General features: G+C 42.4%; 3 protein-coding genes across 7 annotated transcripts; 2 read left to right on the forward strand and 1 right to left on the reverse strand.

The window, feature by feature from the left end:
- Positions 1-1,719: 1,719 nt before the first annotated feature.
- Positions 1,720-7,325, reverse strand: rmdn1 (regulator of microtubule dynamics 1). The gene is made up of 10 exons (XM_069698026.1): positions 6,838-7,325; positions 5,483-5,588; positions 4,703-4,787; positions 4,225-4,384; positions 3,984-4,073; positions 3,836-3,891; positions 3,081-3,168; positions 2,924-2,954; positions 2,687-2,820; positions 1,720-2,574 (listed from the first exon to the last, which is right to left on the reverse strand). The coding sequence occupies exons 1-10, from the start codon at positions 6,949-6,951 to the stop codon at positions 2,533-2,535; spliced, it is 906 nt and encodes a 301-aa protein (XP_069554127.1). The 5' UTR covers positions 6,952-7,325; the 3' UTR covers positions 1,720-2,532.
- A 400-nt stretch (positions 7,326-7,725) lies between these two features.
- On the forward strand, positions 7,726-16,899 carry LOC138620636 (copine-3-like). 3 transcript variants are annotated; one of them, XM_069698014.1, is made up of 17 exons: positions 7,726-7,806; positions 8,317-8,480; positions 9,520-9,699; positions 9,782-9,856; positions 10,729-10,800; positions 10,886-10,963; positions 11,047-11,136; positions 11,841-11,939; positions 12,025-12,108; positions 12,720-12,779; positions 12,907-13,040; positions 13,484-13,538; positions 13,973-14,024; positions 14,130-14,263; positions 14,720-14,953; positions 15,237-15,355; positions 16,857-16,899. In XM_069698014.1, the coding sequence occupies exons 2-17, from the start codon at positions 8,322-8,324 to the stop codon at positions 16,885-16,887; spliced, it is 1,656 nt and encodes a 551-aa protein (XP_069554115.1). In that variant the 5' UTR covers positions 7,726-7,806; positions 8,317-8,321; the 3' UTR covers positions 16,888-16,899. The 3 variants fall into 3 exon arrangements, with proteins under 3 accessions (XP_069554115.1, XP_069554114.1, XP_069554116.1); XM_069698013.1 differs by lacking the exon at positions 16,857-16,899 and adding an exon at positions 16,608-16,753; XM_069698015.1 differs by lacking the exon at positions 16,857-16,899 and having other exon boundaries at positions 15,237-16,151.
- On the forward strand, positions 16,857-27,571 carry LOC138620637 (copine-3-like). Of its 3 annotated transcripts, XM_069698018.1 has the most exons (17): positions 16,857-16,999; positions 17,966-18,166; positions 18,320-18,499; positions 18,624-18,698; positions 18,823-18,894; positions 19,362-19,442; positions 19,558-19,647; positions 21,662-21,760; positions 21,945-22,031; positions 22,271-22,330; positions 22,472-22,605; positions 23,340-23,394; positions 23,527-23,578; positions 24,030-24,163; positions 24,317-24,553; positions 24,665-24,779; positions 25,891-25,983. In XM_069698018.1, the coding sequence occupies exons 2-16, from the start codon at positions 18,002-18,004 to the stop codon at positions 24,773-24,775; spliced, it is 1,632 nt and encodes a 543-aa protein (XP_069554119.1). In that variant the 5' UTR covers positions 16,857-16,999; positions 17,966-18,001; the 3' UTR covers positions 24,776-24,779; positions 25,891-25,983. The 3 variants fall into 3 exon arrangements, with proteins under 3 accessions (XP_069554119.1, XP_069554117.1, XP_069554120.1); XM_069698016.1 differs by lacking the exon at positions 24,665-24,779 and having other exon boundaries at positions 16,859-16,999; positions 25,891-27,571; XM_069698019.1 differs by lacking the exons at positions 16,857-16,999; positions 24,665-24,779 and having other exon boundaries at positions 18,110-18,195; positions 25,891-27,571.
- Positions 27,572-27,620: the final 49 nt, after the last annotated feature.

The following is a 27,620-nucleotide window of genomic DNA, read 5'->3' on the forward strand; positions in this document are numbered from 1 at the left end:
TCATCATCATCAAAAAAGGTTGGACTGATCTGAAGCGCAGAACTCGGTTAGAGATTCTGGACATCAGCCCAGAGAGAGAGAGAGAGACAGAGTGTGTGTGTGTGTGAGAGAGAGAGATGGTGCCCCCCCCCTCCCTCCCTCACTCCCCCTCCCTCCCCCCCATGGTTCACAGCTCTGAGGTTTAATGCCAGAGATGTAGAGGACTTGTTCCAGGCTTGTTGCAGCCTTCTGACACACTGTGAAGAGAGAAGGGCTTTAGGTGGTAAACACTCTCTCACTCACTGAAGTGCTATTTGGACAATTGCTGCAAAAAAACAAAAGAGATTCTGTGGCTCAGTTTTTTTTTGTTGTTGTTGTTGTTTTTTTGTTGTGCGAGTTCTCGGCTGACTTCCCGTTGCCTCTCTCTCGAGTTTCTGATCTCGGACTGTAACGCGTCTCCCGTCGAGCACGAGGTGTTTTTCTACCTTCAGAACATACAACTCGCGTTTGATTCAAGCCTTCAGCTCAAGTTGTCACCGCCGACATAAACGTCACAAGAACTCGATGCGCACCGAATGAGATCCCAGATTCTGCCTGTGAAAATCAAGTGATGGATGTATGTTGTTGGAAGAAGGTCCAAAGGACGTCTCATCGGGTACAAAAAAAAAAGATCTCAAATTTCATGTCCACAGACTTCAAAACAACATAATGCAAACACACAAATATGGAAATCCAGGCGCCAGCGCTCAGCTGTCTTTCCCCGAGAACCCACATTTACACCGACTTCCTCCACGTTGAGTCTCATTCTGGAGTTCAGAGTTGAGATCTGTTTCGTTTTAACATCAGAAACTGAAGATAACGGCAGCCGGAGGCCCGCGGGCGCTCTGACAGCAACCAGCCCGGCGACGCGCCGCTTCGCTCTCCGTTGTGCTTTATTCTCTTTGCACCTCCACTTCCCCTCCTCGTCCTCTTCCTCCTGAAAATGCTTCCGGGGAAATGTGCTTTTTGTTTTTCCAACTGTCACGTCTTGATTCCATGATAACTCTGGTGCTTATTCTTTAAGTCGGAGGTCTGAAACTGGAGGAGGAAAAAAAAGAAAAAAAACCCACACCGACAGCGTCAGGCCGTCTCTCCTTGTTTTCTCTGGCATTGTGCTTTTTTTTTTTTTTTTTTTTTTTCAGACCACTGCTTTACACTTTCTCTCGGAGGAGCTTATGATCAGTTATGAGTCATGTATATAACACGTATTCAGCGGGGGTGGGGGGGCAGTATGAAGAGAAACCTTTACTGTAGCAAAAGAAGCCGACTTACGAGAGACGTCAAAACTGCATAACTCTGTGCTTCCTTTTGAACAGAAACCTGTAATCAAAGAAAATAAGCTGTGTATGTGAATATTCATTGTATAAAGATAATGACAGTAAATGAAGTACTTAAATATTATAATTAATTACACAGAGCCGCCGCTCCATTGATGGAAATCTGTGATGCCTTTGTTCTTATCAGAGATAGACGGGACGTTTCAGGTCGCCTCGGTCGCAGCCGGTAACTACATGAAGTTTCACGTGGAGAGTCGCAACCCGCGCGCCACTCTCCGTCCGATCAGTGTGTGTTCATGCAGCGGGGGCACGTGACTGCGGTTTAGGCCATCTGAAACGCACCCGCACTGTAACATATCGCGTGTAGATACACACTGTAAACACCAACGACACTGTACAGAATGCCCCTTTACTGGAGACGATGTGTATAGAAGATTCATTTTTAATCTGCTTTCACCCATTTTAAATGGAGGGAGATGGATTTACGAGATACAAATAAATACGTGAATAAACCCCCCTCATTGGCTCGCTCTTCTTTTCTCCGGTGGTGTGCGACTTTGCTCCTAAAGGGCAAATGCAACCGCTTTGGGTTTCTCCTTTTTGTTTTGGTTTAGTTGGGGTCTTCAGCTAATACATAAATCAAACTGCACCTCTTGTTGTTGTTGTTGTTGTTGCCGCCAACAGGAGCTGCTGCTGTTCTCAGGAATGTGTTAAAACACTATTAATCACGAGAGCAGTCGGTGAGTCGCAACCTGTCGTGTCGTAATGCGACAGTGACGTCACAACACAGCGGGCAGGTCATCCCGCTGCAGCTGATGTACCGTTTATACCGCCATACACCGATTTAACTCTGCAGAGCACCTCCCGTGTTCAGGGTGGATCATCTTCACTTTTTTGTTGTTGTTGTTATTGCTGGAATGAAAGTCTGTAGTTCAGTTAAAATGCACACGGTTGAAAAAAAAAAAATCCAATAAAACACGTGCTAGTGATTGAATCGTTGGTTATATACATTTACAGTTTTCTGAATAAACGTTAAGATTAAAATACTGCAACATCAAAATTAGAAAACGAGATGATTGACATTCCTCTGTTATCTCTTGTAGGCGTGTGATTTGTGTGCGTGTGCAACGCCGCTGTATTATTCATAATTACAAACATCTCATTAATAAAACATCTGGTTAGCAGCTGTTAACAGTCCTGAAAGGCCTCATTGTGTCAGTCGGAGGTGAGAAGAGCTTCATCCTAGTTTCTTCAAGAGGTCCGCAGCTTCTTTATGGACCTGCAGAGGAACAGATGGGACGTTCACATCAGAGCGTGCGACATCGTTCCCGTCAGTGTTCAACTGTTTTACATTACAAACAACAACAACACGGTAAACATCCAGTTCGTACCTCCTTGTCCTCCAGGGTGTGAGCAGGGTACTCCTTGGCTCTGGTCAGCCACAGCGCTGCTCTCTGCTGGTCTTTCAGGCCCATGTAGGTCTTCCCGAGCATCAGCAGGTTCTTACTGTAGAAGTTTGGGTCGACTGGAAGAAATAAAGCAGACAACAAGGTTTTGAAGGTCTTTTTTTTTTTTTTTTTTAAGGTATCTGAGGCTGAGTCAGCAGTTCTCGGTGAGTCGTGTTGTACCTTCTTCCGCTTTCAGGAAGAACTGCAGCGCCTGAAAGAGGCCAGAAAACACAACCCTCAACATTTATGCAGATGTTTAACTGTGAATAATAAAAGCAGAGTGACTGGTTTCCTGTCCGCTGTGAAGCAGTTGGTAAGAAGACGGAGCTTTTCTCACCTCTTCGTATGTGGACATCGGCGGTGATGAGAAAATTACAGCCGCCACTTTGCGCTGATACCACGGCAGCTCCGCAAAAGCAAAGCACCTAAAGGAGATTCAAATAAATAACCTGAAGCTCCCAACTGCTGCGTGTCTGTGGGATAATTTCCATCTTTCGGTTGTTTGATCCAAATTGAAATATTACAGGAACTCACGAGACGGATTGCTTTGAAACTGGAGCGCGACCGATACCGGATTAATACCGATATTAGAGTCCAGAAATTATGATATCGATATACGAGTGCACGGAAACTGTAAACTTCACAGGGAATTTAATCATTAAAAATAATTGACCTCGAGCTTCTGTTTCAGCAAAAAAAAAAAAAAAAAAAGTTTTCATATCGGCCGTCAGATTGATGCCGATGTTTCTGTGATGTGATAATATCGGCAAATCTGCACTTTGTGTGCAGTGCTGAAGTTTTGTGGCAGTATTCCTACTTTATTGTGGCAAAATGCATCGACAAGAAGACAAAACTATTTCTCCCTCTTAGAGGAGCATATGATAGAAATTTGAACCTTTAAATCTCACGCAATTTAGTTTTTACAGTTTCTTTCCAGCTGCTTTAAATCCAATTTTCTTTGAACCTTCAGGCCTCACGGACTAACCGGAGCGTTATTTCTGACTGCCGGCAGAAGTCTTACCTTTCTTCCATCTTTACTTCCTGGACCTGTGTGAAAGTCTGAACAGAATTATTTACGGTACAAAGACTCACCAGAAACCCAAAATGTGCAACGAAGTGGCGTCTTTAGGATTGAGCTCGATGGCTCTCTGGGAAAGAGCAACAAGTTTCACATCAGTAAAATGAGACAGGACGACGATGATGACGATGATGATGATGATGGCGATCTAAATGTTCTCACCTCCAGATGCTCCCTGATGATGTACGAATTTCCAATTTTAACTTTGACTCCCTCGTAATCCCCGATATCGCTGAGACACACGGCGAACCACTGTGGAGGAGAACTCGTTCACATCGGACCTCTTGATGACGAAATCCAGCGGCAACAACTCAACGTGAACAAAACCATCACGGCGACACGCGTGACTTTGCAGGGGACACGAATTAAAACCCGGTGATGGGAGGAGAGTCGGCAGTCTTACTTTGTGCGCTGCGAAACACGCCTCATCTTTCTCCAGCGCCTTCTTCGCGTATTCGAAGGCCTCAAACGTCAGCTGCTTCTTGCGTCCGGCCTCCATGTCGGGCAGCTGGGAGAGGTCGCGCGACGCCCGGGCCAACCGCCACAGGACGTCCGCGTCATCACTGGACGGCAAGAGGAAGAACGTCAACAACGACGTAGAGATTCTGCCGGAACACGGCGGTGTGGGCCTAATGAATGATTGAACCGGTCATTTTTGTTCACCTCTGAAACTTCAACCCACTCTGTATTCAAGTGTTTGACTCTGGTGCCCCCTGGTGGTCGGATTACAAAACTGTAGCGGGCAATGCGTTCAACCCATTCATTACAACAACAACAACAAAAAACGAGAATAAAAACATAAACAGCATGATGCCGCGAAGTGACTGCGTTGGAAAAGATGTGAAAATAAAACCCTGAAAGGTGAGAACGGATGAGCTCACCTGTCTTTGTACTGCAGCAGCAGCTGGTAGAGTTTCTCTGTCTCTGCACAGCTGTACAGGTAGTCGGCCTGCTCCATGACCTCCTCTGCACAACAAGACACAACAAGACACACGGACACGCTCTGAACGCCAGGCTGAACCTCAGCAGGTCTCATTTAAACAACACGTATTTGTTGACGACAGCGATATCAAGGAACCAAGTACGTAAGGGTTCCTTGATTAGTTCCATTTGATGCTACTTTATTTATTATTTTTCTTCCTTCTCTTTCTTTTTGTCTAATTTGTGATGAGCTACGGCACAAGGACGAACAGTGACTGGTGCTTTTTGTATTTACCAGCGTTGGCGTTGGAAAAGCAGCATTTGAATAACATCTATCCGTTAAATCAGGTGGGAAAAAAAAAGGCACATCTGCTCTGTATTCTGTGCGTGTTCATTCCTGACGTTGAATAAATGAATCTGTCATCATTGGTAACACATTGTACCGCCTGAACATGCCGTGATCTCCTGGTTGAGATCTACTTCATCCAGAACCAGGAACAGAAGCTGCTGTCCTTTCGGCAGCTTTGGTTTTACATCACATGCTCGTCAGGTTTTTATTTCATCTGTTTTTTTGTTGTTGTTTCGTTTTTTAAGGTTCAATTCTGTTTTTATCACACATTTCGCCATCCTTATAAGAACCTACAAACTATAAGCATTTATAAAAAGAAAACAAACAAAAAAAAGGGTCATAACAACAACGTTTGTTTTTTATTTGAACACCGACACAGTTGGACATCTACCTTTCTGTAAGGCGCAGACCACGGCTGAACTCTGCACCCTGCGATAAGCACCATAACCCAGGCAGGAGAGAACCGGCAGCCCCAGCAGGAGGACAGCTCGTCCAGTCTGTGGACAGGAAGAGACACGGACACACATAGAGGAGATGAATGGAAACGACTCAATGAGAAGTGAGTCTGGGCTGCAGACACACATAACACCAGGTTCACCTCACTGTCAGGTCAGTGCTCTCGCTCACGGGAGATGACTGGACTTGGACTGTTTATTAGCTAAACTGAAAATCAATGAAGTGGTTCAGCCCCCCCTTCTCCCCCCTCCCCCACTTCAGCATCAGGATGACATGTTAATGCAGCTGCAGTGTTAAAGCCCTCATATACCTACAATGCTGCTATAGCGAAAACATGTCCTCTTGTGGGATTAATAAAGTAACTATCTATCTATCTATTCTATATCTATCTATCTATCTATCTATCTATCTATCTATCTATCTATCTATCTATCTATCTATCTATTCTATATCTATCTATCTATCTATCTATCTATCTATCTATTCTATATCTATCTATCTATTCTATATCTATCTATCTATTCTATATCTATCTATTATCTATCTATTTGTTATATATCTATATTTGTTATATATCTATCTATCTATTCTATATCTATCTATTCTATATCTATCTATCTATTCTATATCTATCTATCTATTCTATATCTATCTATCTATATCTATCTATCTATCTATCTATTCTATATCTATCTATCTATTCTATATTTGTTATGTGTCTCTCTCTCTCTCTCCCTCCCACTCTCTCTCTCTCTCCCTCTCTGTCTCCCTCTGTCTCTCTCTCCCTATCCATCTCTCTCTCCCTCTCTGTCTCCCACTCTCTCTCTCTCTCTCCCACTCTCCCTCTGTCTCTCTCTTGCTGTCTCTCTCTCCCTATCCATCTCTCTCTCTCCCCCCTCTCTCTCCCTATCCATCTCTCTCTCTCTCTCTCTCTCTCTCTCTCTCCCTCTCTCTCTCTCTCTCTCTCTCCCTCCCTCTCTCTCTCTCCCTCTCTCTCTCTCCCTATCCATCTCTCTCTCTCCCTATCTCTCTCTCTCTCTCTCTCTCTCTCCCTCTCTCTCTCTCCCTATCCATCTCTCTCTCTCTCCCCCCCTCTCTCTCTCTTTCTATCCATCTCTCTCTCTCTTTGTCTCTCTCTCTCTCTCTCTCTCTCTCTCTCTCTCTCTCTCCCCCCTCTCTCTATCTATCAATCATCTACCTGTCAATCACACATGATCAGAGTGAATGACGTCATGATAATAAAACTGTCCACTAAGTGATAATAACCAGACATAGTTATGAGTTATTTACAGTGACGTCAGCAGCAGTCCTTCTTAAAGTGGTCCCGAAGCACCGTCTCGTCCCTCCGAGTCTCCCGTGGACTAAAGTCCTGCTCACACACCGCGTCCACAGTGTCCCGGCCATCGTCTCAGAAGTCCACCGAGTCAACGAGCAGGGACAGAAGTGTTGACATCCAGTCGGAGCCCGGAGGGAGCATTCAAGAGCACAAAACAAACATGTGACAAAACAAAACAAAAACCTACAAAAGTCAGAGATGATCGAGTTATAGTGTTCCTAAATGAAACATCTTCTTCTGACAGTCCCAAACGAGGTCCAATAAAGATGTATGAGGGCTAATGTGCAGTCTATGGCGCCGACACACACACTGATACACCATTCAGCAGCTTCAGAAACCCCCGACGTCTGTTTATCGGATATAAATCAGGATTAAAGACACAATAAATGCTCCATTACGCAGATAGATATCCAACACAATATCCAACAAATGTATGACTGTCTCAGTCAGGTTTTCTGACTAATCAAATTAAATTGTCAGCGTTATATCGCTGTTACGAAGCTCCATTCTTGAATGCACCCCGGAAACGTCGGTGCCCTTTCATATGCAGTCGAAGAGAAACAACCAAAGCCCGTGAGAGAGTTCCGCCCTAACATTAACTAGTTATTGCACCGTGCGGTCACATACGGCGTGTTTTTTTTTTTTTTTTTTTTTTTTTCATTTAATATTTGCGCAAAGTGTTCTAAACGCACCTCAGACTGTCAATAACATAACTTTATGATATTATTTATTACGAGTTAACGGTGAAAAGCTTATTTATTTTGAGCCGTTATCTGTCCAGCGCTGAGATCCGCCCCTCCCCCCCTCCCCTCCTCCCCCTCCTCCTCCCACCCCACCGGACAACTGCTGTTGTCAGACAAACGTCGCCTCCTCATAAACGACCGGGGGCAGAAATAAACTGTATATTTTCAACAACTAAACAGGTAAATAAGTCTTGAGTGAGTTTTCAACTAATATAAAGAAGTAGTGTGTGAACGGCTGAAGGGTTTGTGGGAGGTTTTGTGACGTTGCCACACCCACTCAGTCACTGCAGGCACGTTTAACGCTAAATCTATAACAAGTTGTTCCCGAAGTCTCTGTCCTAACTCCTTTTTTTAAAATTTTTATTATTATTATATAAGATATTTAACTCCATGTAATTATATCAGTTCGCCATTTTAAGCCTCTTGGATTTTGTTCAGTTAAAAGGGATCAAAACTGCGATATGACCAAACCAATATGGCTTCATTATACGAGCCAGAGTCAAACCACCACATTTGCAGCCTGTTATGGTCCCATGTTGATGAACTACAGAAGCTGTCAGCTCACAAGAATCAGTACAAGTAGCTGTTATTCAGGGTAACGTGTTCTTCTCTGTGAAATGTGACAGTGGAGAGATGTAAAGTTGTTGTTGTTGTGTGTGTGTGTGTGTGTGTGTGTGTGTTTACATCCAGTCGCCATGGCCACAGCTGGGCCCCCGGGGCCCGGTGCCACCCATTTGGCCACTAAAGTGGAGCTGACCATCTCCTGTGAAAACCTGATGGACATGGACGTCTTCTCCAAGTCGGACCCTCTGTGTGCCGTGTACATCAACAGCTCGGGCTCCCACTGGTACGAGGTGAGTGTCCACTCACATGTTTCACTCGCCAGCTATTTGGATTAAAGTGCTGAATATAGACGCGTCCTTATGTCACAGGTTACTTTTGAAGTGCGACAGGTTACCTTGTTTAAAATATAATAAGTAATGTAGCTGTGTTTTAATTACTTTATTTGTCTTTTTGTGTATATAGTCTGTGTGTATTTATTCTCAAACGATAATTTTGTATCTGTCTTATTTCTTAATATCTCGTACGTATTTGTAAATCTTTTCATATTGCGCGCGCTTTTTGGTTTTCTTTTTGCTGCTGTGACGACTGAATTTCCCCACTGTGGGATTAATAAAGTCAAATCTAATCTAAATCTAATTTAATCGAATCTAAAACTAAAATCGACGTAAACCTCCAAACAGAATTTAACACTGATTGCTGTCAAACTTTTCTTAAAGGTTGTTCAATATAACTTGAAATAAGATGGGTGTGTTTTGATTTTAAAGCACAACCACCGAAACAAATCACACGCTGGTCGATCAACTGACTGCAGTCGAGGAATAATGTAAACGTGAATGTGATATCATTTCTAGAGGAAAAAAAAACATATATTTGAATGCAACTCCTTTGTTATCACGAACATTTTGAATTTTTTTTTCTCAGGAACTGTAATGGATTACATTTATTGTTTATTATTATTTATTTTATTAACACAACGGTCCTGTTCCCGTTTACAAAAAGCTCTCAGACGTAGAGTTCAAGCTCACCGCTCGCTGCGGACCGACTCTCCTTCTACAGTCAGCAGGAAGAAAACAGCCAAACAATCCTCTCCAGCTCTCTGCTGTCTCACCGATCTGGCAAAGGAAACTCAAACGACTGGCAGGCTTCACATCTTCTAAACTTATGACAGACGCTCTGGAAATCTCAGCAACTGCAACGATATACAGTTGTTGTTTTTTTAATATCCTGTCTGAACTACTTCCTTGAAGAAAGTTTATAACACAACAGCGTAACTCGTGACAGCTATCCTTCTTCAGACGTGTTGTTTTTTTTTGGTTTTTTTTGTATTAGTTTGGCCGCACAGAGATGATCCTCAACTGCCTGAATCCAAAGTTTGTGAAGAAGTTTGTCATTGACTACTACTTCGAGATGGTGCAGAAGCTGAAGTTCTGTGTGTACGACATTGACAATAACACATACGACCTGAGCGATGATGACTTCCTCGGGGAGCTTGAATGTACCTTGGGCCAGGTGAGCTTCGCCTTCGTCAGCCTGACGGAAAAATATTGCTCCACCTGATGTCTGATCCTTGATGGCGTCGCTTTCTGTCCAGATTGTGTCCAACAGGCAGATGACCCGACCTTTGCTGCTGAGGAACAAGAGGCCTGCAGGCCGGGGGACCATCACAGTGAGTGGACGCCGTATCATTTATACAAGATATAGAGGTGGTGATGAGGCCTCAGCTGGGACTGACGCAGGTAGACGAGCCTCTCTGCTTGTTTATCGCACACGTTCATGATGCGCTGCGTTGTGTGTCGCAGCGAGGGCCAAATAAGAATGAACACAGTTTTTTATTTGCTGTATAACGTGAATTTTTAGAGGTTTATTAAAGATTACGATATTTTTATTGTCAAATGCCCGGTAGAAACACAGGCGGTGACACCGGACATTTAAATTCATACTTTTATAGTTCTCCTTTCACCCTTGACAAGAATAAAAAAATTAAAAAACACATAAAGTTTTAAAAACTTTATTGAAAGAGAGAAAAATAAAAGAATAAGACAGAAAAAGATTTAAAAAAAATGTCCGGTATTGTGCAAAAAGCAGCAGTGAGAAGCGCCGGTCATAAAGTGCATCGTGCGAGTAACACTTCAAATGATATTCAGATAACAGTGTAAATAACCGAGGGATGTTTGTCTGTTTGGGCTCCATGCTGGACGCTTCAGCCTCCGTTAAAGCAAACAGACGTGATCACAGCACTTAGACAGGAAGTCCTCACGTACGCTTGTTAATTAAAATGCTCTGTGGGGTTTGCCAGAAAGAATAATACACCTCTGTTTTACAAGAATTTGGCATATTGTGTGAATATGTCTGATGTTGATTATTGTGACGGTTGATCGGTTGCTTGTCTCTCGTCGGTGTCACGTAGTTTCTCCTTCAGGTCCATGGCTGGGTTCAAAACGGGAACATTTTGAGTTATCTCACGTCGTCGAATAGTCTAAAGTTTAAAACCGCATAAATTAAATCTTCAAGAGTTTTTTTTTTTTTTTTTTCCACTAGATCAGCGCTGAAGAAATAACAGACAACAGAGTGGCAAACATGGAAGTGTCATCTCGCAAGCTGGATAAAAAGGTACTGAAGGTCACACGCTTGAAGCGTCTCTGATTTGCATGAAACAGCTTCAAGTGTAAATGACTGATCGGATGTGGTTGTTCAGTATTTGTGGTGGTCCGACCCTTTCCTGGAGTTCTTCAAGCTGACAGAGACGGGATGGCAGCTGGCTCACAGGACAGAGGTGCGTACATTAATCATCATCTCCTTCTTCTGCTGGTGAGTTATTCCTGACTTGGTCGTGACCTGTTTATTTGTGTGCTGCAGGTTGTGTACAACAACCTCAACCCGACGTGGAGACCCTTCCGCGTCTCACTGAGATCTCTCTGTGGAGGAGATGTGGAGAAACCTATCAAGGTCCAATATTATTTTTCACCGTGAATTAATCTGCTTTGTTCAACGGCCTCTATTAACAAATCCTGTTTCCTTTAACGCCCCTTAAACAATACTGAGTTGTGACAACGGTGGAGTTCTTTCTTGATTTTTAAGTTCAGTTTTTGTTGGCTTGATTGATCACACTAATCTCACTTACTAATAATTCATTCTGTAAAATGCATTTTCTTTTCATGCCCCCAAACTTAAAACAAGGCAGTGCTTACGGCCCAGCTGGATAAGCGGTGTGTGTATGTATGCACGATTCGTGACGTCGCCATGTGAAGGTGTGCGTTTTTTGCTTTGTTCTTTTTATTCATTTAAGTTATTCTCATTGCATTTACCGCTCTTGTACATATAACTGTGAAATATTAAATGGTGCACGTCCGGTGGGAACTTATTAACTGACTGCAGAGTGCTTACGTCACGGTGAAGCTTCCTCACAGGCCATAAATAGAGAACATTGTATGGTTTCCACAGACATGATAATTATACATTTATTACGTTTTACATCTTGACAAAACTAGCATTTCCCAGCACCTACGTACTTCTGCTTTTTAACAATAATAAAAATGTTATTAAGTCATGTCAAAATGTTTCGCGTAATGTTTTCATCGTGTCTTCATACGCGTCTCTGAGCTGTTTTATTTGTCACCTCTCACAGGGAGTCTTTCTGTTTGCGTCCTCAGGTCGACTGTTACGACCATCGGGTCAACGGCTCCCACGCACACATCGGCACCTTTAAGGCCTCGCTGGCTGAAATGCAAGTGGGAACTCACATTTGCCCGGTGAGACTTCATGTTTTTTTCATCTTGTTTGGTGAAACTATTTCTATTTCACAGATGTAAATGTGACTCTTCTTCTTGCTTCCAGGCTGAATTCGAATGCATCAGCCCCAAAAAGTTAAAGAAGGCAAACTATAAAAACTCCGGGGTCATTTGCGTCAAACAGTGCCAGGTAATGATTTCAAACATTAAAGACATCCAACTCTTCTTGTTATTTCACTCGATTTTTCTCAGTAAGGACTTTCCAACTAAAAATGATGCTTTGTTTTAGGACTGTTTTCAGCCGGTGGTTTTTGTTCCTCCGTGCTGGCGATGGCCGTTTCTGGAGGCATTATGTTCTCACTTTGTCCGTTCGTCCATCCCGATCTTATGAACGTGATATCTCAAGAAGGGCTTCTGAGAATCTCTTCAGACTTGTGACAAACGTTCACTCGGTGCCAAGAATGAACTGATTCGATTTTGGTGGTCGAAGGTCAAAGGTTAAGCTCACTGATCAAATCTCAGGAACGCCTTGAAGGAGTTTCTTCACATTTAGCACAAATGTTCACTTGGACTCAAGGATGAACTGATAAGATATTGATGGTTAAAGGTCAAACGTTCTGGGAACAAAACAAAACTCCCACTGAAAACATGACTAAACATAGGATGTTATTAATCCATTAAAAAAAAAACACAAAACTTCCAGCTGGGTGAGCAATTTAAGAAAGCTACGAATGATTGATTGTTTCAAACATATTGCAGATGTCTCTTGGTGCTCAGTTAATGGATTGTTTCCCCCCTCAGGTGCTGAAGGAGTTCACCTTCCTGGATTATATCATGGGCGGTTGTCAGATCAACTTCACTGTGAGTTTAGAAATGAACAACACGAGTCACTGAAACTTGCAGGACCTTTATATTCACTGAAGGACCTTTATGTATATATACACACTGTTAGTATGTTGACCCTTATCCTCTCTCGGACCGGGTCCAGATTGGCATTGACTTCACGGGCTCTAACGGTGATCCGAACACGCCGCAGTCTCTCCACCACATCAGCCCTGAGGGATATAATGAATACCTGTCTGCCATCTGGGCAGTCGGTAGCATCATCCAGGACTATGACAGGTAAACTCAAACTGTGCTCATCCTACATTAATCTACCTCTTAAAGCTGCCACTTGTTCAAATAATAAATGGATAATAGATCATGATTGACGCTAGATTGGATCAGCCAGAAGGAAGAACTTTCTAAACTTTACACTGCGGTGGTTGGTTGTTTCACTGTCCTTGATCCTGACCATAACAGCGTGGAGGACATAATGTGTGGTGCTGCTCAGCTAAGACTTGTGTTTTTATTCTTGGTTTACTTTATTTGGTTCCAACTGAATTGTTTTATTTAAAAACACAAGATCTTGTAAACAAGTCAGTCTTGTGCAATGTAACTTTGTAGCTTCTGTTATTAAAAGTGCTACAGGAATAATGTTTACTGGCCTGCAATGATCACATTTTATTGGATTTAGATTTGAAGCTCCTTTTTTTTAAAAATTCTTTCTGGGTTTTTTTGTGCAGCAATAAGATGTTTCCTGTGTTTGGATTTGGAGCGCAGATCCCCCCTTCCTACCAGGTATGAAATATTGTTGTTAAACAAACCTGACATCCCAGATTTCAATGTCCCAGTGTTCATAATTTAGGTTGACTGTTGCCTTATATCAATAGTTTGGGGCTCATACGAACAAAAACACAGATTTTGTTCATTGTGTGATCATGTTGACACCACTGGCCATCTGTTCGGTAAAAAACCCAAATTCATAAAAAATTTTTTAGAAGACATTCGACTCATTCAAACTGCTGAACCTTCATTTGCAGCTGCAGAGTAACTTGGCCGGGAGACTGTTGTACTTATTAAAGCATCTTCATTATTGTTGGTTTGGGGTTTGAGCTGCATCAGTCTGGAAACTCATCCTGCTGGGGGGGAAGACAAACCTTCAGGTACGTGGGAGTGATGTAACAAAGTCGACTGTTTGTCTGAAACAAAGTTGTTATGACTTCTGCCTGCAGGTGTCCCACCAGTTTCCTATCAATTTCAATCCATCCAATCCCTTCTGTGCAGGTACGTTTAAACCTGCTCACACAACTGGGTCCGGCTGTTAAAAAGCTGTCCGGTGACGTTGCACTAGTGCTTCCGTGTCGTCATGCATGTGTGTTTGCGTTGCAGGCATCGAGGGTGTGGTGCACGCCTACCAGAAGTGTCTACCTCAGCTGAAGTTCTGGGGTCCCACCAACTTTTCTCCAATCATCAATCACGTGGCCTGTTTTGCCAGACAGGCTCTCTATCAGCGAGTGGCATCAGTAAGTAGCCGCAGAGGAAGATTTAAAGGCACCAATCAGATCTTCTGTTTGTCCCCGGTATTGACTTTGCAGCGTATTTTTCGAGAGACAACAACTTTCTGATAACTTTGATTGTCTAAAGGTTTTCTATCCAACAGATACTTTATTTAATGCATCAAATTGATTTAATAATAATGAAAACAAACTTCTCCTGTTACCTTTTTTAAATCTTTTATGACAAGATTCAGAGACGTTGTGATTTCTGATCAGCACTTTAAGAAGTGTGTAATGGCAGCCGAATGAAATACATTATCAGGTGATGCTTCAGTTGCTAATGTTGACTACAAATCAAGTGACAGGCCAAACAAAATATAGAAATAACTAAGAATTATAATACGTTTTTATATTAGACTGTCTTAATTAACTTAACTTATATGTTTCAGTGTCTGATGCATTTTGTTCCCTGTTTTTGTGCAGCAATACTTTGTGCTGCTCATCATCACAGACGGAGTGATCACCGACATGGACCAGACACGCGCCGCCATCGTGGAGGCCTCTCGTCTGCCCATGTCCATCATCATCGTGGGCGTCGGCGGGGCGGACTTCAGCGCCATGGAGTTCCTCGACAGCGATGACAAACTGCTGCAGTCGCCCTTCGGTGATGTCGCGGCCCGGGACATCGTCCAGTTCGTGCCCTTCAGAGACTTTCAAGTAAGTAGAAGCACAAATCCTTCAGACTGCTGTCTCAGAGTCAGAACATGTACACATAAGGGATTTATGTCTATATTCAGTAGAGGACATTTCCTTATCAATTACTACACACTTCATGATTTAGTTTCACGTTCATTTTGTTCATGACAATAGGTCCAACTGCCCCTCTGAGTTCACTGATCACCTTCAACTGCCAATACCAAAGACACGTGGACACTTGAATATAAGGAAGTATGCTCCCTATGCAGGGCTAGTCCTCATTCATCTGACATTGTTGCTGCAGGGAAGCAGTGTGGCTCTGGCCCAAAGCGTCCTGGCAGAGCTCCCTGATCAACTGGCACTCTTCTTCAATTCTCACAACCTGAAACCTCCTCTTATGCCCAGCGCTCCCGAGCTGCCCCAGTGAGTAGACTTCCTGTCTGCATCTCCTTCACCCTCTGTCTACATGCAGTGTTTGAAATGGTGCAAGTCAAAGCTAAGATAAGGTACCGCTGCTGCATTAAAAAAAAAAAAAAAAAAAAAAAAACCAGGTAATACAAATATAAAAATACAACCAACCTTCAAATCTGGATTGTTTGACATGTGGACTTTACTCAACGTTCATAAAGGAAGTATTTCAGCGACCAAGAGACATGACAGCATGTATAGAGCACGCTAACAGTGAGTAATCACAATATACTCTGTGTACTACAAATGTCTTCATATGTTCTAATTTCTTGTATAAATAAATAGTTTTATGTTTTTTTTCAGACTTCCTTGTATATTAAAATGAAAAATTAAACCTGTCACTTTTCTATGCGTTGTTGTTAAGATATGTCTATGCATTGTATTGTCTTCATTCACCTTTAATGTTGTTCATAATTGTTGGAAATTATTTTTGCATTCACCCGTATGGCCCGCATTAATTGTCCGTTGTATGATCTGTGTATAATTCTGTGAGTGTACGTGTAGTTTGGATTCTGGTTGTTGAACTTTTGGGATTTGACGATGAAGGAAGGAGACTTTGTGAGGTTTTAAGTGAGGCGGACACCTCTCTTTCTGCTGATAAGTGCCTGACAATCATTGATCACAATTTAAAAGGATCCAACCATAAAAACGGAGAGACTGTTGCACACTGAAGAAGCCAAAGCCAAAACATGTGTGAATGTATTCTCCTGTGCTCATATGTGTCTGTTTAAATTAAATTAACAGAAACACCGATTGAATTGTGCGTCACCATCCTTGACTGTGACTGAAGTGATGCTGACTTCAGCCCTTTCTGCTTCTGCACAACAAAGCAATTTCTGCAGAGGAAAATCAGCTGATGCCGTCGGTGTTTGAGTCTTAGGGAATATATGTGGCGGCTGTAAAAAAGTAATTGCTGATAGAGTCACTGAGACATGGGAGGGAGGAGTTGTAAATGCTGCAACCTACTGGGAGAAAAAGAGACTTTCAGCCAAATATATAATCTGTTTACTTGCATCACTGCTGTTAGTTTTAATCTCAATCAGGAGACTGAACTGTTTCCATGAAGAAGGTGCTTCTTTAGTGATTGAGGTGTTATTCTGACGAAGGAAACAACATGTCATAAACACGTCACACCACAGTCTTATGATCCAATCACAGTGCCTTCCTTGTATAACCATAACATTACTGTGTCACTGCAATTTTTCAGATGCTTGCCATCTGTTATGGACTTAAGCTGCCGGAGACAAAACTACAAAGTAAAACACCACTATTGGTGACATTTGCTTGAAACAAGTGAAACACGGACGTCGTATCTGTAAAAGTAACATCAGTGTTCAGGTTGAAAGTTATACTTAAAAAAAAAGAAGAGGCCTTTGAGGTGACTGCATTACACTTCACATCTCATCTTTAATAAGGAGCGTGTTTGTGACCATTTTACACCTCTTTATTTGGCCAGGTTTGCTGACGTCATAGCTTTCGCCCTATGAGATGATGAGCGCGCTCACGTTTGCGGCCGGTAACAGGAAACGAGCGCGCGTGGCCACGCCCACCTCCGAGTCAGCGAGCTCGGCTGCAGACAGCTAACAACTCGCCCGCAAGGTAGGCTGCGACACCGGACTCCTTTTCACCTTATGTCGCTTTGATTGTCCACATAAAAAAATAAATACGCTCGGCTTTCATCAGATATCGCTAAATAAAGAGAGTAAAATTGTACTTTTACTCATCGTATCACGTGACTGGTAGCTACAATCAAAACAAACTTCTTCAAGTTGACGGGAGTTAAAAACACGTCATGTTTTATTTAACTTCATCTTGTTTTTGAGAAGCGCGAAACGTTAAGTGTGTTAGTTAGTTGTTGAAGTCGGTGGTGTGACGAGTAACGCTTTTTTACGGTACGGGCCACCGTTCCCGGTGACGGACGGATCGTGGACAGATGTGCTGCCTCTGTATTGCAGATGTGAACTTATCACCGACTACAGACTACAACCGAACACACGTGTCGGGCTGTCGGTTCAGCACCTCCGCAGCCCGGGCTTCACCTCAGAGGGTCAATCCCTGGTTGGGGTTTGTCCCGTTCACTGCAGCACCGCCGGTCAAATCCGCCCAAACTTCCACCGCTTCACTTTCGCTTTATATAACAGTGATGTTGGGAGAAAAAGAAAAGAAAAGAAGAAAAGTGATGGAGCTGATAGGATCAACTGTCGGCCGAATTTACAAACACATCCCCGACGTTGTGTAATACACTTAAAATGTCATGTATGAAATGAGCTCCGCCGGCTGTGCGTTAATGCATTTCTACCTTGATTTCCTAAAGCAGCTTTTGCTTGCAGGGTTTACTCGGTCCTTCCTTCCTACATGTTTCTGGGTGTGTCAGATGAATCATTTGTGCCGAGTTGGAAACTCTTGCAGGCTCCATTAACAGGAGCCAAATCGGACTATTAACCCACATGCTAAGTGAATGTGGATCGAGTGATTCACGAGAAAGCAGCTCAGTCATAACTTGGCTGATTCAGGAGTAATGACATGTTAAATGTTCTCCTCCATTTTCTGCTTTATGTTTGTCAGTCCCTGTGTGTTGAGTGTTTGTCCTCCAAGGCTGCGATGGCAGCAGCAGCAGCAGTCGCCCCGGGGCCCGGCGCCACAGACTGCGTGACCAAGGTGGCGCTCAGCATCTCCTGTGAGAATCTGCTCGACATGGACACGTTCTCCAAGTCCGACCCTGTGTGTGTGCTTCTCGTGAACAGCTCAGGGCCCCACTGGTCGGAGGTACGCGGTGAAAAGCCTGTTGAGCTGATGTAAGCAGCTCTTTTTCTTAATGATTTTGAGCGTTCATTTTTAAGTGAAACTGTGTTTTGCTGTCACGTTGGAAATGTCACGAATCTGAATAATCGCTGATTCTGAAACGTATGTTTGTGTTAGATTGGCCGAACGGAGAAAATCCAGAACTGCCTTAGTCCCAAGTTTTCCCAGACTCTTGTCCTCGACTACTACTTCGAGATGGTGCAGAAGCTGAGGTTTGAAGTGCACGATATTGACAGTGCCAGCCACAGTCTGCAAGAGGCCGACTTCCTGGGAGAGCTGGAGTGTACCTTGGGACAGGTTATTCCTGCATTTATCAGTCCTAAATGATCTCCAACAACATTTATAAGCGCTGTAAAGAATAACAAATCATTGGAAGTGGTGCTGGTGCTGTCTCATGATAATAATGCTTCTTTCTGTTCAGATTGTGTCCTCAAAGAAACTAACAAAACCACTTGTTATGAAGGACAAGAGGCCGGCAGGAAAAGGAACCATCACTGTGAGTTTGTTTTATTCAGGGAGCCACTGACAGGTGGAGCTATGAGGGCATTTTGAATATGTGTTTATTGGTTTGTTTGTACTTATTTAATACTTTAATACTGTTGATTTTTTTTTTTTTTTAGGTGTGTGCAGAAGAGAGAACAGACAACAGGGTGTTGGCGTTTGAAGTTGCAGCTCGAAAACTGGACAAAAAGGTATCAATGACTACATTTGAATTATGAATTTAGAAATATGAATGTAGATGATCTGACTGCATTTAATAATTCGGACTGTGGACTTTACAACTACTCATTATTTTCACGACATTAAATCCAACTCCATGGTGCAGTGTGGAGACTGCAGGGCTGTCATTGGTCAACTTGAGTTCTTCCTGCAACTTTCTAATGATGGTGGAGATTGTTGAGCAACATTAAACTATATATATATATATATATAAAAAATAAAAGGCTCAGTTATGTGCTGATCTATTATAGTGAATTCAGCACGGTGACAAAGAAGTTAAAACTCAATATGGCCCAATTATAAATGTTCTGTCCTTCTAGTCTTGCAGTGGTGGCATGTGACGCTAAACTACAAATTAATCACTTCCACCATTTTAGAGTTTATATTTGAGATGTGCCCAGAAATCACCTCATTATAAACACTTCGTATTTATTTCCAGGATTTCTTTGGTAAGTCCGACCCTTTCCTGGAGTTCCACAAGCAGACAGAAACTGGATGGCAGCTGGCTCACAGGACGGAGGTACACATGTACTCATTGTGTGCTGTGCAGCTGTGTTGCTGCTGCTTATATTTTATACTGGTGATATATAATTACCCAGCAGGCAAGGCGGTTCTTAATCTGGGCTTCTGTGCAGGTGGTGAAAAACAACTTAAACCCAACATGGAGACCGTTTCGAATCCCGCTGCAGTCACTGTGTGGAGGCGACGTGGAGAAATCTGTGAAGGTACACATCCAGCACACGGCAGCCTTTTCTACTGCGTGCTCAAACACGACGTTGTTATCGTGAGGACATATCGGGTTTCGTAGAACTTAAAAGCGCTACTCCAGTTTTCACAGTTGTTTATTTTCAGCGATCGATCAGTCCTGTATCATCCTGGCTGTTAACTAATGTGGACATTTTAAAAATTGACCGATACAGAATTTCTGGTGTCAATGACAATGACTCGTATTAAGGAATTTAAATTGAATTTAATGGCAGATATTCTTTATATAAACACATATTTTTTGCAATGATTTATCAAAAAGTGAGAAAGATATGTAATGTAGGCAGGATATTTTGCAGCCTATTGTCCACAATAATAACATCAAAACACTGAAACAGTAAACTTTACTGGGAATTTACTACTAATAAATTACTGTAAATAGATTTTTTTTTATTTTTTTTTTTTTTTAATGTACTCCAAGCATTTTTATCTGCATTATGTTCTGCAAAAAACACAGATGTATATGTGATGGGCCAATATCGGCCGGCTGATCTATCAGTCGGCCTTCAGTCCAGTTATATGAAACAGTGACTGAGAATCCTCTCGGGATGTAAATGTAATAATTATTAATGCCAGTTTCTCATTCAGTCGTGGATTATCTTTACTGTACTAATTAGAAGTTATTTTCTCTGCCATGTTTGTTATAATTTTAAAGATTGGACCGATCGTATTCAAAGCTTGTCTCAGACATTACTTGCAGGATCTTCAGTAGAAATCTTTCATGAACATCAGCAAAACTAAAAGCCAACATTACGATCATTGAAGCTCTTTTTGTCGCGTAAACTCATGAAAATACTGAACTCCGGCCACCGTGTGAATCCTGCGTACGTCTTTTTGACGGCCTCCTGTGCACATCTGAGGGTTTGATAATCTTGCTGTTTTAGCATTAGTTTATGTTTGTCGTTTTTTGTTTTTTTTGTTCCCAACCTCTTAACTCTTTCAAAGCAAACTTATCAGGAAGAGACGCTTTCCGGTCAACAGCCCAAGTGAGTTACCTGTTCACCACAGTGAGTGCTGTTCACGTGCAGGATGCAGTGTCCGTAACGGGACCGGCCAAAGTCCTGGACGCATCTACGTCTATCTTAAAGGAATACACACAGTTGGGAGGAGTTTGGCCCTTTGGCGAACTTACCTGTTAAATATATCTGGTTGATCACTGACTTCTGTACTTCATCTCAACATTTATATCGGGAGTGCAGCAATAACATTGACTCAAACGGGCCTAAAAACACCTTAAAGTATGTGTAAAGTTAATTCATCAGTTCTTGGTCAGACATGCAGCAAAATCTGGTCTTTTTTTTTTGTCAGTAAATACGCAAAATACATCAAAATGACCTTGTTTTGAGCTGCTAACTTCCCTGTTAAATATTATATATGAGGCTTCCAGGTGTGATTGATCACAATAAACCTCCTTTTATATAAGTGGAGGCCAAATGATGAAAATACCTTCTATCTTTTCAGTGATCTACCAGTGTTTGTGGCCTACAGTCTTTCACAATATTAATCACACAATAAATATTCCATTATTTATTAACAAGTAAGTTAACCAACGGGTCAGTTAGAAGTTTTCCGTTAAGATGGATCCTTTTTTCTTTTCTTTAGTTACCCATGAGCTTTCTGAGCTGTTGATCTCGTAGCATCACACAGCTTGTCTGGGCTGTGCTGGTTGCTCCATACTGTGTGTCTTCTCCCCGTTCTCTCAACTCGGTGTTCAGAAGCTGCCGCGAGCAGACTCTGAGCAGGTGCTGTCCTCCCGCCTCGCAGGAGGCAGTTTAGACGGCTTGTGTGTGTGTTTCTAGTAGTTGTCCTTCAGTATCAGGTCGTTGCCTTACATTCGAAAGCTTCACACCCATAGCATGCTTTTGTCTCACCTGCTTTGATTTCCACGCTCTGATGGTAAAATGTCGGTGATTTAAAAATCAAAGAAGTGTGACTGACGTGGTCTTGCCTCTCCGGACTGTGTGTGTTTCCCAGGTAGACTGTTATGACTACAACAACAGCGGGACTCACGACTTCATTGGCTCCTTTGAGACCACAGTCAGCCAAATCCAGCAGGCGTCGCAAACATACGCGGTGAGCTCAGTGTGTGTGTGTGTGTGTGTGTGTGTGTGTGTGTGTGTGTGTGTGTGTGTGTGTGTGTGTGTGTGTGTGTGTGTGTGTGTGTGTGTGTGTGTGTGTGTGGCATTTTCCTGAAGCATAAACATTAAAAATGACCGTGTATCGTGACACCTCTTCGGTGTGTCTCTCATCCCTTCAGGCTGAGTTTGAATGCATCAATAGCAAGAAAAAACAGAAGAAGAAAGGATACAAAAACTCTGGTGTGATCATCATAAAACAGTGCAAGGTATTGTGCTTTTATGTTGTGTTTTCTTACATCATTAGTTGCATCACTTGTGAAGTCAGTTGGAAAACACAGATGTTGAAATGGCTGAAACAGTAGATCTCTGCTTTTAACAACTACATCCAGGATATTGTGTACATGTGTGAACAACTTCGTGTTTGAAATGTAATCGATCAACACTGCCGTATATATGTGGTATTGTTTTTTTTTAATGACTTCCTGTTACCAATATTTCGGTGCAGATGGTGAAGGAGTACACTTTCCTGGATTACATCATGGGCGGCTGTCAGATTAACTTCACGGTGAGGAATGCACATCGATATGAATCTTACCCTCTTTTTCATGAATATATTTGTAGAAACAACCAAAATACTTCCTTGATATGGATGTTTTTATTTAATTACTGGGTATATTAAAGCTTTAATGCCTCCTGCTGGGGACAGATTGCCATTGATTTCACAGGCTCTAATGGCGATCCCAAGTTGCCTCAGTCCCTCCACTACATCAACCCTCAGGGCTATAATGAATACCTGGCAGCCATCTGGGCAGTTGGTAACGTCATCCAGGACTACGACAGGTGAATAAAGGATTATGTGTGTACAGTATAGAAATCCACTATATATTGTTTCAGCATAGTAGTGTGCTTTCCATCCTTCAGAGTTAACAGCAAACTCCACCCACAGTTTTTTTTTTTATGTCAGATCCCCATTTATAGTAACGTGGGTCTCATGTCACTTTGAAAACACGTGAAGGAGCCAATTTTAAGTTTTTTCAGTAGATCAACTTTATATCAGAAGAGTCCATAAAAACTATTTCCCGCTTGCGATACAACTGTAATAACCGCACAGCAGAAATCATCTGACCAACAGCTCTCTCCTGGTATTTTGTTCATTTCCAAATGCTTTAAATGAATAAAGGATTTTTCAGACAAACACTTAATGAAGCATGTGAGCTTGTAAGAGTTAAACCAGAGCACTAACTTACATTCAGTACTCGTGCAATGCTGGATATTAATTAATAAAAAATAAACATCAACATTTATTAGAGGCGAGCGTTCGATGCCACACTGCATGTCTGAATAAAGCCATTAAAGTAAAAGCCATCTCTTTAAACCAGCAGTGTTACATACTCCACATAGTCCATGTCTGAATGGGCCTCTAATCCTTTGTGTGTGTGTGTGTGTGTGTGTGTGTGTGTGTGTGTGTGTGTGTGTGTGTGTGTGTGTGTGTGTGTGTGTGTGTAATATATACATATGTGTATACATATATGTATGTGTGTAATCCCACATTCTGTATTGCTTTCTGTGCGAAGCGACAAGATGTTCCCTGCTTTTGGTTTTGGAGCCAAGATCCCTCCCACATGGAACGTGAGTGTTTCTGTCACGACTGTTTATTTTCTATTTTTGTTCAGGTCTTTCTTTAATACATGAAAAGAGCTCATCTTGGATCAGTGTGACTCAGATCTTCACAGATTATAAAATGTGTGTGTGTGTTCGCAGGTCAGCCACGAGTTTCCCATCAACTTTGACCCATCAAATCCATTTTGTGCAGGTAACAACAGTGACGTGAACTCACGCCGCCATGCGGGGACGTTACATTCAGGCCATTTAACAAAACGTGGAGCCGAGTCAGCGTTAATCTGCTCAGAATGTATTTAATCGATCAGTCAGTCAGCAGAAAAACGGTTGATGGCAGTTTAAATAAAGTGTGAGGCATGTGAGTCATTTACCAAACACAACGGGTTTGCTTCTGTTTTACATTGTTGCAGACAGAATAAGTAATTTATATGTATTGGAAAAACATTCTGTAGTGAAAAGATCAGTGGGTCTCCAATTATGTGCTTCAACATCTCAACAGAAGTTTTAACCTGTTCACAGCTCGTCCTTGTCTCATGAGGTAATCATCACGTTGTGCTTTTTCCCCAGTTGGGCTACATCAACATAGCAATATGTATAAATTGATGGCCTACATGTGGATGGGACTCATCCTGTTTGTTTTGTAGGTATAGAGGGTGTCGTCTACGCCTACCAGCAGTGTCTGCCGCAGGTGAAGCTTTACGGCCCCACAAATTTCTCCCCAATCATCAACCACGTAGCCCAATTTGGCAGACAGGCCATGCAGCAGGAAACCGCTTCAGTGAGTTGACACGAATCAAAGTCGTCCAATTGGAGCTTTAAAGTTCCGATTTTTGTGTCTGTGCTTTTGATCTGACAGGCGCCACTGAACTAAATGTCTCCACCTGCTTCTTTCTGTTTCTTGTTTTGTCCCCGTGGTGTCGATTCGTCACAGCAATACTTCGTCCTGCTGATCATCACCGACGGCGTGATCACGGACATGGACGAGACGCGGCGCGCCATCGTCTACGCCTCCCAGCTGCCCATGTCCATCATCATCGTCGGGGTCGGGGGGGCCGACTTCAGCGCCATGGAGTTCCTGGACGGAGACGACGGGAACTTGCGCTCGGTTACCGGCGAGGCGGCCATGAGGGACATCGTGCAGTTTGTGCCATTCAGGCAGTTCCAGAACGTAAGCTGCTGCAAATCATCAAGTGTAACTGTTTGCTGACATACAGCACTGAAGCCTCTTTAACAACCTGAAACAAGTCATACATGTGACTGTTTGCACATCTTATTTCAGGCTGGCACTGCAGCCCTCGCACAAAGCGTGCTGGCAGAGTTGCCTGACCAAGTGGCCTCCTTCTTCACTTTACTTGACCTGAAGCCTGCCAGCGACCCCAGTCCTCCCTAGACATGTAGGAGTACCCCGACCGACACCGCTGACCCATTCCCCTTCTTCTCTCCTGCTTCTCATCCGCAGTTTGAGCCCTTCATCATATTAGTTTACTCACCAGTCTGAGAGAAGCGTTCTGAGTTCAGCATCAACCTTCGTCCTGTTACCGTCTCCTGCAGTGGAAAGATCCTGTTTTGCTTCTTTTTTACCAAAAAAGTTAGGTTAGAGTCGCTCCTATTTCCTGTGTTGGACTGAGGCCAGACTGGATGCCACAGTGACTCACTGGCTGAGGTTTGGGTCGGTATGATGAGACAGATTGGGCCCTTGTGAGCTTGTCATAATGCTTCAGTAGATATCTCTGCAACACAGTACTCACTATCTTTCTTATTGCACTTTTACTTTTTGTATTAATATATCATGGAGTTAAGGAGCATGTTGTAATGTTTTATTTAAAGGTAAAGTAATCAACATACTGGTTACCAGTAGCCGCCCGCATCCGTTTCAAAACATTGGTACTTGTGTACCGTGTTGTGAACAGATCGGGTCCAGTGTACATCCAGGACATGGTCCAACCTTACATCCCAGCCCGCTCCCTCCGCTCTGCTTCTACCAATCAGCTTGTCCCTCCCTCACTGAGCTAAACACTCTACAAAATCACAACTGTTTTCTGTCCCAGCTCCTAAATGATGGAATGAGCTCCCCACCGACATCACGACAGCAGAAACTCTGTACATCTTCCACTGCAAACTAAAAACACACCTCTTCAGACTTTACCTTGAATAGTAGAACTTAAAATGACACTTACTGATAGAACTTTGTAGTTTAGCTTTCTTGAAGAAATTGTATTTTCTTGATTCCTGTTGTTCTGGGTTTTGTTGAAATGCACTTATTGTAAGTCGCTTTGGATAAAAGCGTCGGCTAAATGTAATGTAATAACATATGTCACCAAAACCAAACAATATCAGTTGTAGCGACGTAGCACATCCACAAAGACACCAGTAGCTCCTCCCTGCACTTCCTGCTTTTATTTGGCCTCTTATTAGTTTTCCCTCTTTTCTCCTCCAACATCCAGTGAATGTGTGTATATGTGTCGGTCTCACGTTGTCACTCTGTCTCTGCTCCTGTCTCTCCAGTGTCCCCCTGAAGCGCTTGCTCAGAGCGTCCTGGCAGAGATCCCGGGTCAGGTGTCGAGCTTCTTCAACACCATGAGTCTGAAGCCACCTCACAGCGGCGCTGCTCAGTCGGACTTCACAGCATCAGCACCTCCCGTTGATGTTTTCTGAGAAACAACCTTCCTCCTCAATAGTCTCCAAACATACAGTATTTTCCGGATTTGTGGAAGCGCGTCCACTTTAACTCTGCACATTAGTGGTTCCTTTTCTTGCAGTCTAGCATGGATGGATGTGGTAGACACATCGGGGTGCATGAACACTATATAACACTTTTGGTGTGAAGCCGTAGGACACAGACATCGTCATTCCTAACATTTGTTAACATGTCTCAACACAGATATTCACTGACACTTCCGTGTTATTTTAGTGACTCAAATGCCATAACTGTTAAGAACTTAAGTACTTTCTTATTTCATGATACTTTTTTAAAGGAAAATAACTGAAACTTGACTCGATGTGGAAACATTGAAGGAGTTCATAACAAGCAGTTCATTTGTCTGTCAGACTGTTAGTCAAGTGTCTACATGAAAGGGCTGGAGGACTTAAATGGATTCTCCATGTGTTTGCTTTTATTTCCTCTTGTATCCCTATTTTACGTCTTTATTAGTTTTTTTGGTACTACTTCGTGTCATGTTGTCATAGAAAATCATCTCAGTTGAATTCATGAAACTCGTCCAAAACTACAGCTTTTCAAATATAATTCAGGTAAACTTCAGTGACCTGAAGTCACTGATGGATCCGTGTTTGTTTGAAATATGACATTTTCTAGATTTTACACTAAGAAATCTGTTGGTTTGTTGCTGTTTTGTACTTTCTTATCTTTTTTATTTTTACAAATTGATTTGACATACCAGTTGGTGCTTAAGTGTTATAATCCCTTGAAGTGATTAATCACCAGTCACAAAAGAGCTTTATTTGTTAAAATGCTTGTTCACAGAATATACAATAGAAGTTCACTCTGTCTTAAGAGGAAGCAGAAAAGCTGGGCATTTTATCGATATTTTATCGATATTGTAGTACGAGACTAGATATCGTCTTAGAATTTGGATATCGTAATATCGTGATTTGGCATTCGTGTTGTCTTTTCCTCCCTTTAAAGGCCTCATTACAGTACAGTGATGTCATTTTCTGGCTTTACCAGACTGTTCTAGCTGTTCTGCTTTTTGCCTTTACCCTCATACAGTTGTCATTTATATAAAATTACACACATATAACTGAAGATTATCAATCAAAAATCTTGAGTAGTCATCCCTACATTATTGTCACCTTATTGAGGTATTTGTGAAACACATCGTGATATTTGATTTTGTCCATGTCACCCAGCCTTACCAACCATTATGAAACGGCCTGATACATTTCACGGAGTCTATGTGTATGTATATATATATATTGTTGTTAAGTTGTTTGCACTGATCACTGTGACATTGCCTTATGTAGTCCAGTTGTCTTGGCCATGGATGTTTATTATATCAGAATTTTATATATATATATTATATGCAATGCAAGAAAAAACAACTAATCTAACAAGCATGATGGAGCAGCTTACTACTTAAATATTTTGTATGTAAAGTGATCAGATTATGAAAGAGATGTTTGTCCGAGTAATCATGTCATTATATTAAAGAAATGCAATCGTGATTCACACGCACAGCCAGTTTGGTTCAATGATGTTGTAGTGTGTGTGTGTGTGT

Source organism: Brachyistius frenatus, unplaced genomic scaffold (assembly GCF_029030835.1).
Source record: "Brachyistius frenatus isolate BFR_SWC_R1_liver_20210118 unplaced genomic scaffold, ASM2903083v1 Contig_25, whole genome shotgun sequence".
Taxonomy (NCBI): Eukaryota; Metazoa; Chordata; class Actinopteri; family Embiotocidae; genus Brachyistius; species Brachyistius frenatus.